The sequence below is a fragment of the Mytilus galloprovincialis genome, chromosome 11 (assembly GCF_965363235.1).
Source record: "Mytilus galloprovincialis chromosome 11, xbMytGall1.hap1.1, whole genome shotgun sequence".
Classification (NCBI taxonomy): Eukaryota; Metazoa; Mollusca; class Bivalvia; order Mytilida; family Mytilidae; genus Mytilus; species Mytilus galloprovincialis.
Window position 1 is genome coordinate 24,392,889 of NC_134848.1, and position 13,517 is coordinate 24,406,405.

The 13,517-nt window shown below is 31.2% G+C and overlaps 1 protein-coding gene across 1 annotated transcript; it reads right to left on the minus strand.

The window, feature by feature from the left end:
* Nucleotides 1-8,946: 8,946 nt before the first annotated feature.
* On the minus strand, nucleotides 8,947-13,251 carry LOC143051066 (microfibril-associated glycoprotein 4-like). The gene is made up of 5 exons (XM_076224115.1): nucleotides 12,928-13,251; nucleotides 12,375-12,496; nucleotides 11,093-11,189; nucleotides 10,120-10,284; nucleotides 8,947-9,408 (listed from the first exon to the last, which is right to left on the minus strand). Exons 1-5 carry the CDS (start codon nucleotides 13,223-13,225, stop codon nucleotides 9,155-9,157), a joined length of 936 nt encoding a protein of 311 aa, XP_076080230.1. The 5' UTR covers nucleotides 13,226-13,251; the 3' UTR covers nucleotides 8,947-9,154.
* Between the last annotated feature and the right edge of the window lie 266 nt (nucleotides 13,252-13,517).

A 13,517-nucleotide genomic window follows, 5' to 3' on the forward strand; every position in this document is an offset into this window, starting at 1 on the left:
CATTTGATAATGTTTGAATAATAAATTGGCATTGTTGGAATGTTAATTTGATATCGTTTAAGTATTAATTTGATATCGTTTAAATATTCATTTGATATCGTTTAAATATTCATTGTGTATTGTTCTAATACTCATTTGATATCAACCCAAGGGTGACTGGGGTATAGAAATATGGACACTTGGTCTACTCCCGACCGGCTGTAAAACGCTTGCCGGAATTGGGCGTCCGTTTGGCTTTGCGGGATGTATCAAGTTCGCAGTCACGTCCGGTCAGACGGGGACGTTAAATCCGATGACTCGTGTGAAAAGAGTGCAAAGCTCCTTGTACTTTAAAAACCCTTGCAACAACTCTTTGAGGGGCCCGTGGGTGGCCTGTTGCATGGCAAATCGTCTGTCACTATCCAATATACCCTCATTTTCCAGTGGCAATCCAAATTTCATCGACCATCGTCCTAGATGGCCTTTATTGTATCAATCTACCTTTTTTATTCATTGTGAACTTGTTCTCGTCCTGAATATGTATAAAATATTTGCCACTGGACATTAAGCAACCAACAATCAATCATTTGATATCGTTTAATTATTCATTTGTAATTGTTTGAATAATCATTTGGTATATCCAGCCTCTCTATAGAAGATTATCGATCGTTTGCATATATCGACGAATGAGTTTGAATATTCATTTGATATCGTTTAAGTATTCATTTGATATTGTTTGAATATTCATTTAATAAAGTTTGAATATTCATTTCATCTCGTTTGAAAAATCATTTGAATTCGTTTGACTATTTATTTGGTATTGTTCGAATATTCATTTGGTATCGTTTGAAATTTATTTGTTATTGTTTGAATATTCATTTGATATCGTTTGAATATTCATTTGACATCGTTTGAATATTCATCTGATATCGTTCGAGTATTAATTTAAAATCGGTTGAATATTCATTTGATATCATTTGAAAATTTATTTGGTATTGTTTGAGTATTCATCTGATATCGTTTGAAAAATTATTTGAAAAATCATTTGAATTCGTTTGAATATTCATTTGGTATTGTTCGAATATTCATTTGGTATCGTTTAAAATTGATTTGTTATTGTTTGAATATTCATTTGATATCATTCCAATATCATTTGATATTGTTTGAATATTCATTTGATATCATTTGAATATTCATTTGACATCGTTTGCATATTTATTTGATATTGTTCGCATATTCTTTTGATATCGATTGAATATTCATTTGATATCGATTAAATATTCATTTGATAACGTTTGAAAGTATTTTTCGTATTGTTTGAATATCCATTAGATATCGTTTGAAAAATGTATTTGTTATTGTTTGAATATTCATTTGATATCGTTTGAATATTCATTTGACATCATTTGAATATTCATTTGATATCGTTTGAGTATTAATTTGAAATCGTTTGAATATTCATTTGATATCATTTGAAATTTTTTTTGGTATAGTTTGAGTATTCATCTGATATCGTTTGAATATTCATTTGATATCGTTTGAGTATTCAGCCTCCGCCATCTGTAGTCATATCGCAGTATACACTAAAATCATAACTATCTCTGTCAGGGTTGATGGTGTACACTCCACTTAAACTCTTATGTCCCTGCAATCTCTTGGTGTAGCTGAAACATATATAAGGATGGGGTATGGTTGCAGTGTGAAAATTATCAACCATTTCATTATTTAGTTTTGAAATACTTCTTTGAAGTAGATATCTTAGCTGTATTTTGCAAAACCTAGGAAAAGTGGATAAGCGTGACTGGTGAGTTTTCTGTACACTAAACGCATCGTGCGTCTGGTGACAAACAATTAAAACCATAAATAAGAAGATGTGGTATGAGTGCCAATGAGACGATTATACATCAAAATCATGATGTGCATAGCTCAAAATAGGACTTCACTACTAACAGAAAGCTTGAAAGAGCCTAACTAAAAACAATTAAAAAATATAAAAAAAACGGTATTATGTATATTAAAACATGAATCGAGAAACACTTTGTTTGATTACTTCATTTGTATATTTACGTACGAAAATTATCTCTGTACAGAATAATCCAGTGTATGTCAGTTTCATTTGGAGGACAACAATTATAAGATGTGTCTATGGTACACTCCATTAAAGCTTTGTTATAACCCGAAGAACATCTGTGCATAATTTAACATGTCAGTTATTCCTGATTGTCATACCAAAATACTCTCTAAAAGTATCAGTTGTCATAACATAGGTGCAAAGGGCTAAGGTCATAATTAAACCGTAAGTCTGGGTAAGCAGGGACATCTTTTTCTTGTATTTCACATCGAACAGATCGAAGTTGGTTGATACCACCACACTGGGGATTTATAGTTTTCGCTACAATTTCAATTACCGTATGCTTGGACACTGAAGATTCAATTATATTTTGTTTGTTATTTAGACTACTTATTTATACTGTTTGTTAACAAATATCAACCCCTTTATCATGTTCATACAGAATAAGTAATTCCATTAATATGAAATGGTAATTCCATTGAGAAATCAATTAATATACAGATATGCTAGATCACATCCGGTTTTTTTTAGTGACGATACGATGTGTTTGGCTTTTTTTGCCGATTTAATGCACATTGATTTATGTATACATCGCGTGAACAAATGTTAAAATGTTCTTCGATACTATCAAAACTATAATTTCAGACAAAAGGGTCTCAGTCATTTTAATATAACACTTTAAAGCAAAGTCACCAACGAATAAAAATAATATTTTATTAGAATTTAAATACTTATTTCTAATTAAATATTTACAATGTTTGTGGCAATACACGTTTAAACAAAATATATAAACAACAAAATAAGATACAAAAATTAATCGCACAAAGCATAAGTGATGAATTTATTATATAACAAAATGCAATATTCATATTACAATAGGGCCTCTGTACGCAGATATAATGACCTTTAAATAAAGAAGCAAATACATTTTGATATGCCTAAAGAAAGTGAGGTATGATATATAAAATAATTTTTCATCACCAGGGTTATGAATAAAATGTTCATCATCTAATTGTATATCATTAAATAAATTGTGTCTGATATTCTCGTTTACCTTTAGTTTGCAATTGCGAAAAAAATCAAATTCATCTTAGATGACTTTGCAGGTTTTACACAGTCTTTGTTCTTGAGGAATTTGAATGTAACGATTTTTTTCCATGTCAAGACCATGGTTACTTTAACGAAGTTATGTAAAAATATTTCTCTTAATAAAATCATTAAACTAAAGTAAAATCTTGCTTCAAGTGAGGGTTTAATTTTTTTCACAGAAATGGCTTGCTACTTTTGTCATTTTGTTCTATATCAATTTTATTCACATCTTTATAATAGTCATTTACTTCATTTTTAATTTCTGATTTTACATGACTTACATCTGTTATATTCTTTCAATTGGCCGATTTGTCTTGGAGGTTATTGTTTAGTGAGACAGTTTTCCCATATTTCTGCCAAGAATATACACTTTGTAAATCTAGGGATTTTGAAAGTTCAAAGGTCCATTTTATAATGGGTTTAAATAATTAATATTCAATCTAGCAAAGTATACACTAGATTGGGTTGTAATAAATTTTTTTGATAAAGTAGCTTTAATCTCACTCCGATATTTTACAAAATGATAAATGGATTTTTCAAAAGGTGTTTTATCCTCGTATCCATGAAGAATTCATTTATTAGCACTACAGTTGGAATGGTAAATGGCACACTTTCTTTTGCAGCTATATGCTTTTCCCTATTGTACGCATGGAAATAATCAATAAAGGATTTTTCAAAGTCGGAAGTCAGGTGCCTGTAATTCAGTGGTTGTCGTTTGTTGTTGTGTTACATTTTTGTTTTTCGTTCATTTTCTTTTAACATAAATTAGGCTGTTAGTTTACTCGTTTGAATTCTTTTACATTGTCATTTCGTGGCAAAACATGACTATGCGGTTTAGGCTCTGTCCATTATTGAAGGCAGTACGGTGAACTATTTTTGTCGTTTGGTCTCTTGTGGAGAGTTGCAATAATACCACATCTTCTTTTTTATGTTGCCCTATTTATTATAGAGTTCTTGACACTTAAAAAGATAAAGAGACAAGAGAGACTGTTTTTGCTCAGGAAATATAAAACTTTACCGGCCTTCTTTGTCAGCTCTTACAGACTATGTTTGAGATTACCATTACATTAAATTAAGTAGCCTACAAATTCTAATTTAGTTACATTTTGTAGTATGTTATATCAACGTTTTATTAAAGGGCGAATTTTTTTCTAGTGTGTTTTTGGAGAACCATAGTTTCTGTCTTTTTAATATTAAAGGTACAAATGTTTAAATTAATATAGATTGATATTCTACATGTAGAACTTATATTTTTGAATACTACCAATTTCTTTCTAAAACATTAAGTCAATTTGAAAGCATTTAACAAATAAAATATCTTATTACATTAAAATACGTTTGATACGACCGCAACAAAAAACATTTGCGGTCGTATATTGGTATCAAGTCGTCGTAGTTGTAAGCGTCGTCCGAAGACATTTGGTTTCCGGACAATAACTTTAGTAAAAGTAAATAGAAATCTATGTATTTAAACACCAGTTTTATAACTACAAAAGGAAGGTTGGGACTGTTGTCCTAAAAGTTTTAAAATAAGGGGCCAAAAGGAGCCCACTAATCTAGTTTATTGTTTTAAGACAATAACTTGCTAAACGGTGTATGAATCTTTCTGATATACCACAAGTTTCCATACCTCAAAGGACTGGTTATGATGAGCGGGAGGGGGGATGGTGTGGTTATGGCTCAAAACATTTAGGAATTATGGCCAAAAGGGGGGAAATAACCAAGCGTTTTCTAGTTAATGAACAATTACTTGTAAGCACAATGATAAGTTTGGACTACCTTCCATACACTGCTTTTCAATAATGTTTAAAGACATGTTGTTCATTGTCTTGAGGTGATTAGCTGTAAATTTATTTTTAGCAGTTACTATTGTTTTAAATACTGGTTCAGGTAGATAGGGTGTCTAAATTATAATCCATAGATTTTTTTAATAATTTGCCAAAAAGTAGTATATATAATGCTTTTTTAATAAAAAAAAAATAATAAAAAAGAATGGGTCACCGGCCTTTTTTCCATGCTACACGCTGTTCAAAATAGACAGATTTTGTATAGATTAGGCATGGCAAATCCAATTTTCTGCAATAAAGCATAAACTGCACCATAGAATTTTGAGATAACATATGAGAAGATAGCTTTAATAGAATGCTTTCAGTTAAGAAAAAGCAAAAAATGGGGTCACCGGACCCGTTTTCCTCCTACGTTATAAAATAGGTAAATTCCTAACACATTCTATTGTAAAATTACCTTAATTTAAATCATATGCCCTTAAATTTGAGTTACCTACCCTTAAGTGGCAAAGTTGGAAAAAATTAAATCAAACAAAAGTTTTCTGTTTTTTTGTTAAATACGACCATAAGTATGATAAAACATGTCATTGTCTATATTGAAATGAAAGTTCTTACACCTGAATTATCTACTACTCTAAACATTTGCACATTTTATTTAAGATCTAGAGTTTGATGTCTTGTATTTCAAAATCCAAGATGTAGGAAGACACCCTATCTACCTTAAGAAATATTAATTTTAGCCATGATTAATCATGTTATTTTCTATTTTAAGACCTTTGTGATACATTTAAATGGGTAAATTTGGTATTAAAAGACCGTATTTTGAGGGAAAGATTTTTTTTAGGGGGAAAGGTGGTGAGATTTGTATATTTTTATCATTTAAGATATCAGACATTAAAAATACACTTCTTCAAAAAACAATTGCGGGGGAGAAATTCACAGCATCACACTGTATTGCTTGCTCCTAAGCCTCCTTTCTTTTTACTTATATGCAGACTGTAGATGTACTCACGCCAAAAAAATGTGTCTGGCATTCCACAACAAGTGAACGGAAATGAATTACTGGATTACCAAGCACTGGATTGCGATGTCTCTTCAAGTGGTTGCCGAGATCCTAGCGGAAGAGGGTTGTAATCCGAGTAATTTAGTTCAGAACATATCAGGACGAATTAGATAAGCTGCTTTGGCTCCGATATCACCCAAACGGGAGATCGGATGGACCCAGTCCGACCAATCGGCTGGTCATGTCGAGATCTGAGTAGGCATTCGGAGGTGAGGTGACAAGAATGACGAACCTTTATTTTCATTTGTAAGCACAATAAAACCAAACTTCTTAGTCACCTTTAGCACATAAAAAAAGAAAAAAAAAGATGATGACTCAGTGCCCTGTTGGCAGTTGGCCATGATTTATGGTTATTAAAGAAACATATGAAAACCTATTTAAAAAAACATCCCTTTGTAATTCACATACAACTTAAAAGTATTTCTGGCACAAAGTTTAAAAAATAAGATCAGGACATTTGTAAGTCGAATATTCCAACAACAGTAAATCAACAAATTTGCTGACAATGATAACTATTACAGACTTTCATATGTCTGCCTCTCCTCACAATAGTTTGAACAGTTGTAAAAGGACCATGCGGTCAGAAGGCAATAATCAAGGTGACCTTACCGTTAAGAAATTAGTGATAAACTTTCAAACCAAGGTGTAACTGATGTTAGATTTCAAATATAAAAAAAATATGGAAATATAATTAAATTTTAAAAATACATATCTGTTGACCTCTCAAACTCCGACTGCCGCTTCATCTATTTTCTATTTATTAGTGTAACAGGTCAAAAATAACCTTAAATATTTTTGAGTTATCTCTCTTTGTTTAGAGGTCAGCATTGAAATTTGGAAATTAAATTAAAAAAAAATTTTGTTAGCATTTATTATTTTTATCAAACCATATTTATGATACAGTTCGATGATTTTTTGTCTTAATTTTATTCAAATGTTAATTACTAGTACTTCATTCTAGTAATTAGTGTACAGGCAAAAAATTGTCACTACATTTTTATGTTTTTTTTCTTTTCGACCGATAAAGTTGTGAAGTGAACAAAAAAAATTTGAAGATTGAAATATTTCTTTTAAATATTTATAATGATTTTGAATATGACTGCTTTATATAAAATTGTAAAATTACCAAAGGAAAAAAATATGATATGCACATATTAATAACATTCTATATTATATCTTAAGTGTTTCAAATGCTAATATGATTTCAAAATTTGGTGATTATTTGAATTTGAAGTATATTGTGTCATTTGATAGTAGGCATTTGTTAGAAGAAATATTTATACCTTGAAAGATGTATTTTATATTTTAATCAATAAAGGTACTGATACGACAGTATTGTATACATAAAAATAGATGTATTTCTTTCTACTAGTGGATAATATTTTGCAGTGAAATTTTCTGCCATTTTCATATTTAGGGTATGACTATTGAATTGTAATCATGTACCCTTGATAAGTATTACGATTATGTTTAGTTATTTTTTACATTTCTAATAATAAAAAAAATTGGGTTAACCAGGAAACAAATGTTGATTCCTTTGAAAACGTTCTCTTATTTTATACTTTGATTGAGAAACGTTAATAATAGTAATATTCAGTAAGGGAGATAATCATGTTCTTGAAGCTTTTATTTAGCTTTGTATGGATAAATATTTCTGTTGATAGAAATTATTATCTGCATTTCAATAGACTTGTAATCAGTTTTCCTGTATCAGATAGGTGTTTCTCCGGGCACTCCGACTTCCTCCACCAATAAAAACATGCCACCACAAAAAAACTCAAATGCTGTGCTTACAAGTGGTATTAAAACACCAAAATCAATTCAAATCGATAGACTAATGATGATTTATGTTTTTTTTCTATTTCTCACACATATTGATCTATTCAGCGTTGCCAATTATTGTGATTGTTTTTGATATATGTATAATATGAATATACAATAAATTCATGGACCTCACATTTGTGCTTTCGTTATCCAGTATTCGTTTTATGAGGTTACATTATATTGCGTCGGAATCAGAGTTGACATGTTTATCCCTAGCCCAATTCGATGCATCCCTTGTCAAACTTTTTACCATGGAACCAAACAAGTGTTCTCACTAATGGCACGAGGGAACAACCTGTAACTCTGATTTTCTAAATGCGTAAACTGTGGTGAATCATATAAATAATCTTCTAGGGACTGCCCTGTTTACCTTTAAGAAAGAAATATTATTAGGATAAATCAGAAACATCAGTTAATCAGACGTTAAAGAGAAAGCTCTTGTTTTGAATTAACCATCTCATTTAGTCATGAGAATAAACCAACTCGCATAAACTGGCAAATTGAAACAGAACCTCCTGATGAAATGATAATTCCAATAACACTTTTTATAACCATTATTCAGTCAACTCAATCTTCTTTAGATAGCTCAATGTCATAAGGAATAAACATATTTTCTACATGATTCTAAGTCTTTGATCTTATATTAAGTTTATTTATATTTAATTCAATTATCATCGGCATTTTCCAATTTTTTTCATTAAGAATGATAGAGTGATAGAGTGCTCTTTATGATGCTTTATGCTAATTTATACAGGGTAGAAATTTTTATTGTCGATATTTTACACCGATCTCAAACGTGATGCTAAATATGGTCAAATTAAATGCATACCAAAGTTTAAATAAATATAGCATATGACATGAACAACTTATTTCTAATCTAATGAGACAAGTACGCTTTTTGTTTAGGTCGAAGCGTTCGAAATTTCTTTGTACAATGATTGGCTGTTCCCGACTACTACCGATGAAGTATGCACCTTTCATATTTTATAAGTTTAAAAACTAATAGCAAAATAAGTATATATTGTTTGAACAAAAATATATAATAACACTATATGTAATTGCTAAAAATGTATATATTTTATTCGATTTAAAATTCAAATAAACGGTATGAAAAAAGTTTGCGCATGTGTCAAACATATGTTATGGTAATTAGAACACTGATTTGTATACAAAGCAAAATAAGGACGTTATATTTAATTTAATAATATTTGTAAAATCATACTAATTATCTAAATGTCCATTTGTACTGCTTCATTATGATTAAATGTTTTTTTAAAACAATCTCATCATTAGTGATTGGTGTTCGCTTAACACCCACGTAAAAGACTTCAAATATACGGCCTACTGTCTTCGTATCATCATTCTGGTCGACTTGTAAGAGTATCGCAAACCCCGCCATGTGTACCAATTCATTCCATCTGCGAACGATGCGTGATCTCCAGCCAAATATCCGCCATTCAGATTGCTATGATGACAAGTCTTATGCCACCAAGCACCATGGAAATATTCAGCACAGTTTCCGTACCAAGTGTAGGGGTTGTTTTTCTGATCAGAAGTTGTAAATTTCATACCATTTGAGTAAGAAAGACTGTCTCCTATAATCAAGATTAAAACATATTGTCAATTACAATGGTAAACAGTGAAACCTATTTTAAGAGACCACTGATATTACATATTTACCTGCGTCGCCACTACAACCACTGACAGATATTTTGTATTTATCTGTGTCGCCACTTTAACCACTGACATATATTGCATATTTACCCGCGTCGCTACTATCACAACTAACATATATTGCATATTTACATGCGTCGCCACTATAACCACTCACAGTTATTGCATATTCACCTGCGTCGCCACTATAACTATTGTAAGTTATTACATATTTACCTGCGTCGCCACTATAACCACTGACATATATTCCATGTTTACCTGCGTCGCCACTATAATCACTGACATATATTGCATGTTACTGCTTCGCCACTTTAACCTTTGACATATATTGCATATTTACCAGTGTCGCCACTATATCTACTGAAATATATTGCATTTTTTAAACGTCGCCACTTTAACCACTGACACATATTGCATATTTACTTACGTCGCCACTATTACCTCTGACAGATATTGCATATTCAGCGCGTCACAACTAAGACCTCTGACAGATATTGCAATGTTACCGGTGTCGCCACTATAACCACTGATAGATATGGCATATTTACCATCATCGCCACTATTACCACTTACAGATATTGCATATTTACCTGCGTCGCCACTATAACCACTGTTAGATATTGCATATTTACCTGCGTCGCCACTATAGCCACTGACAGTTAATGCATATTTAGATGGCGCATTCCCTATGGCAAAGGATTGATATTCTGCATAACGAGTCTCGTTATCAAAATCTTCTAAAACAACCCTAAGGGTGTATGCAATGCTGGATGTAAGTTGATGCAGTTTTGCATTTCCTAAAACATAAAAAAAGATACCAAAAACGACGGTACTTGTATAAAGAAAACTTCAAGCAAACGGCGAATTGTGTGAAAGCCACAAATTTTGGCTGTTACAAGAAAGAGCATCTATGTTAGATACAAACAATTTAATTTTTACGTTCTGAAAAGCTGTGACAGCAGATTTAAATATCCGTCCAAGCCAACCAGACTTTCAACTTAGAAATTATTTAGAAGATCACTTTACGGCCGAAAGGGTGATGTATCGTTTTCTTAATCTGTTGGAATTATTAACAACTTCATTTATGGCAAACTCGAGCATAGAGACACACTTTTATTCTGGACGTAAATGTTATTTTAGCAATTTTTGGCATTTTATGGCATGTTCAGTCAAAAATATGTTCGATTTTCTAGAATATATTTTATCAAATGTCACCAACTTTATTTCTAAAACAACTCAACGGGAGATAACAAATGATAGGTAATGATGTTGTCTATCCTATACATATCTTAATAACGTGTTATAGACAGAAACAATATTACAGTCATTCCTTAAATAATGTGTTATGGTATTCATGCATTTGTCTATTGAATTTATTACGTTTTTTACTGTTGATTTTATCTATGGCAATATCCCTGTTGTTTTGTTTTAATATGTTTGCAATTTTCTGACTACATATATTTATTTGATAGCTTCCGCCTTTCTTTTCAGTTGATTATTGATCGTTAATTTTTCATGTTATATCATGTCTTTAATTACAAAATGAAAATTTATTTGTACGACAAAGTGTGTAGATCATTTTTCAGATAATTGTAATACATTTACCTAGCCAGAATTCAGTCTCAATGTCACCAAATCCTAATTCAAACTCATCCCAATTTCTATAAAAGTCTACGTTACCATTTATTCTATTCTGGAATACCTGAAATGACAACAAGAATACATGCAAATGAGGGTCTGGTTGAGTGACTGAATATGGAATAATTTACCATTCCACGGGATACATTAATATGGGCTGTTATTTTAATAATATAATGAACATATATCGGGTACAAGCCTCATTAAGTCATGCTTAAGTTCTGAAATCTTCACAATTTTAGCATTTGAGTTAAACACATTTTGTTTTAAATGTAAGTGGACGGATTTGTTTTCAGTCTAAATATTTAAATCTAAGTTTCTTTCATTTTGACGAAGACCATCTGAAAAGTTACATATTATGGCATTTTTGGTGGATTTTTCACATTCAAGCTTAAACTTGAGCGTCTTTATTATCAGTTCTAATCTTTCACACATACTAATTGAATCGATTAAAGTAGACACTTTGAAGAAGATTTAAAAAGTGTTGAAAATCTTTAATCAGATGAACCTGAAAATTTTAGGCAAAAATCTGCTCTTCCAAGACTTACTCCATACTCTGCCATCATCCCAAACAGCTTATATTACAGGACACACCTATTATGTTTATTCATTTGATTTAGTTCTGAACATGCAATAAAAATTTGGAACTTTTTGCAACCAGCAATTAATAAATCAAGTAACTTATCTTTATCAGAACAGCGGAAGACAAACAGACAGAAAGAAACGTTACAGATTGTCAAATGTTTTGTTGTCCTATATAGATGATTATTTACTATGATATAAAATACTATAAATAACTATAGAAAACTAAATATTAAAAGATCATCCGATCTGTTTTGCAATATTTGTAAAAATGCCAATACAACTACAACCATATAAATTGCTCCTAATACGTAATATATGAACTGTTTCCATCAAATGCAATCTAAGGAAAATTCATTACGGAAAGCTCCAAAAACAAACAACCAAATCAAATGACAAAATCAACAGCTGAAACATGTCAATCGAAAAGAAAACAACTGTCATATTCCTGACAAGTTCTATATACCCAAGATACCGATTATGTACAAATTAGACGTTTTAGAATATAACGCATTCTGGGTAATATTTTCAAAAGTGTAAAACGAAACGTCTTGGTTTTTTAAAAATGTCATAAACAAGTGAAATGTTACCAATGACGTGACGTTATTTTGATTTTGAATAAAATAACCCATGAATTTTTACATTCTGAAAGGGTCAATGTACTTACTGTCCAACCTCCGCCATCTGTAGTCATGTCACAGTAGACACTAAAACCACAACTATCTCTATTAGGGTTGATGGTATACACTCCACTTAAACCTTTTATGTCACCGCAATCTTTTGGTGGAGCTGAAACATATATTAAGATAAGGAGATAGGGTTACGGTTGCAATGAGAAAATTATCCACAATATGTGATTGATTGTTGCCTGCTTAAAATACAGTGGCAATTTGTTTACTAGAATGAATAAAAAAAAGAATACAATAGGTAGGTCCTGTAATACACCGACTGAGATAAAGGTTAAAAAACTTGAATGCCACTGAAATATTATGTATACAGGATATCTGTTCATTGTTATTTGAAGTGTCCTCATGTCAAGAGACTATAGTACTTTCGCTACACGGCGCATCTGATTTATGATTCCCAACGTATCAAAGATCCCCAAAATTACTAGATTAGTGTAAAACATTTGAAACAGAAACAAACAACGGTATAATCTTTATGAACAAAAAGAAACGAAAAATACTATATATAATTAATTCATTTGCATATATACGTACGAAAATTATCTCTGTACAGAGTATTCCAGTGTAGATTTGTTTCATTTGGAGGACAACAGTTATAAGATAGGTCCATTCTGCACTCCTTCAAAACTTTGTTATAACCCGAAGCACAGCAACCTTCGTTTGTGAAGCATGAATACGAACATTGCACTTCCGAGACACCTGTGAATAATCTAACATGTAAGTTATCCTTAATTTTCATCCCAAAATACTCTGTAAACGTATCAGCTGTCAACACAAAAGCGCAAAGAACTAAGGTAATAAGTAAACCGTAAGTCTTTGTAAGGAGGGACATCTTTTTTTGTATTTCACAACTTACAAATCGTCGTTGATGAACTGTTGATAACACCACCGTTATTTAGACACTGCATTTTTAATTGAATATGTTTTGCAATTAAAACTACTTGTTTCAAATGTTTGTTAACAAATATCAACCCCTTTATACATAATATCTAATTCCATTAATATTAAGTGGTAATTTAATTTTAAATTCAATTTATTTACATGGATGCTTGATCACATCCATTTAATTGTTTACTTATCTTTTAGTGGTGTGTTGAAGGGGCATCAGATAAGTTTGTCCTTTG

Coding starts and splice junctions, on each gene's coding strand:
- LOC143051066 (XM_076224115.1), bottom strand. CDS start 13,225: ATGTCCCTCCTTACAAAGACTTACGGTTTACTTATTACCTTAGTTCTT. Junction 12,497..12,927: donor TCTGTACAGAGATAATTTTC/GTACGTATATAT, acceptor TATATGTTTCAG/CTCCACCAAAAGATTGCGGT. Junction 10,285..11,092: donor TGAGACTGAATTCTGGCTAG/GTAAATGTATTA, acceptor TTTATGTTTTAG/GAAATGCAAAACTGCATCAA.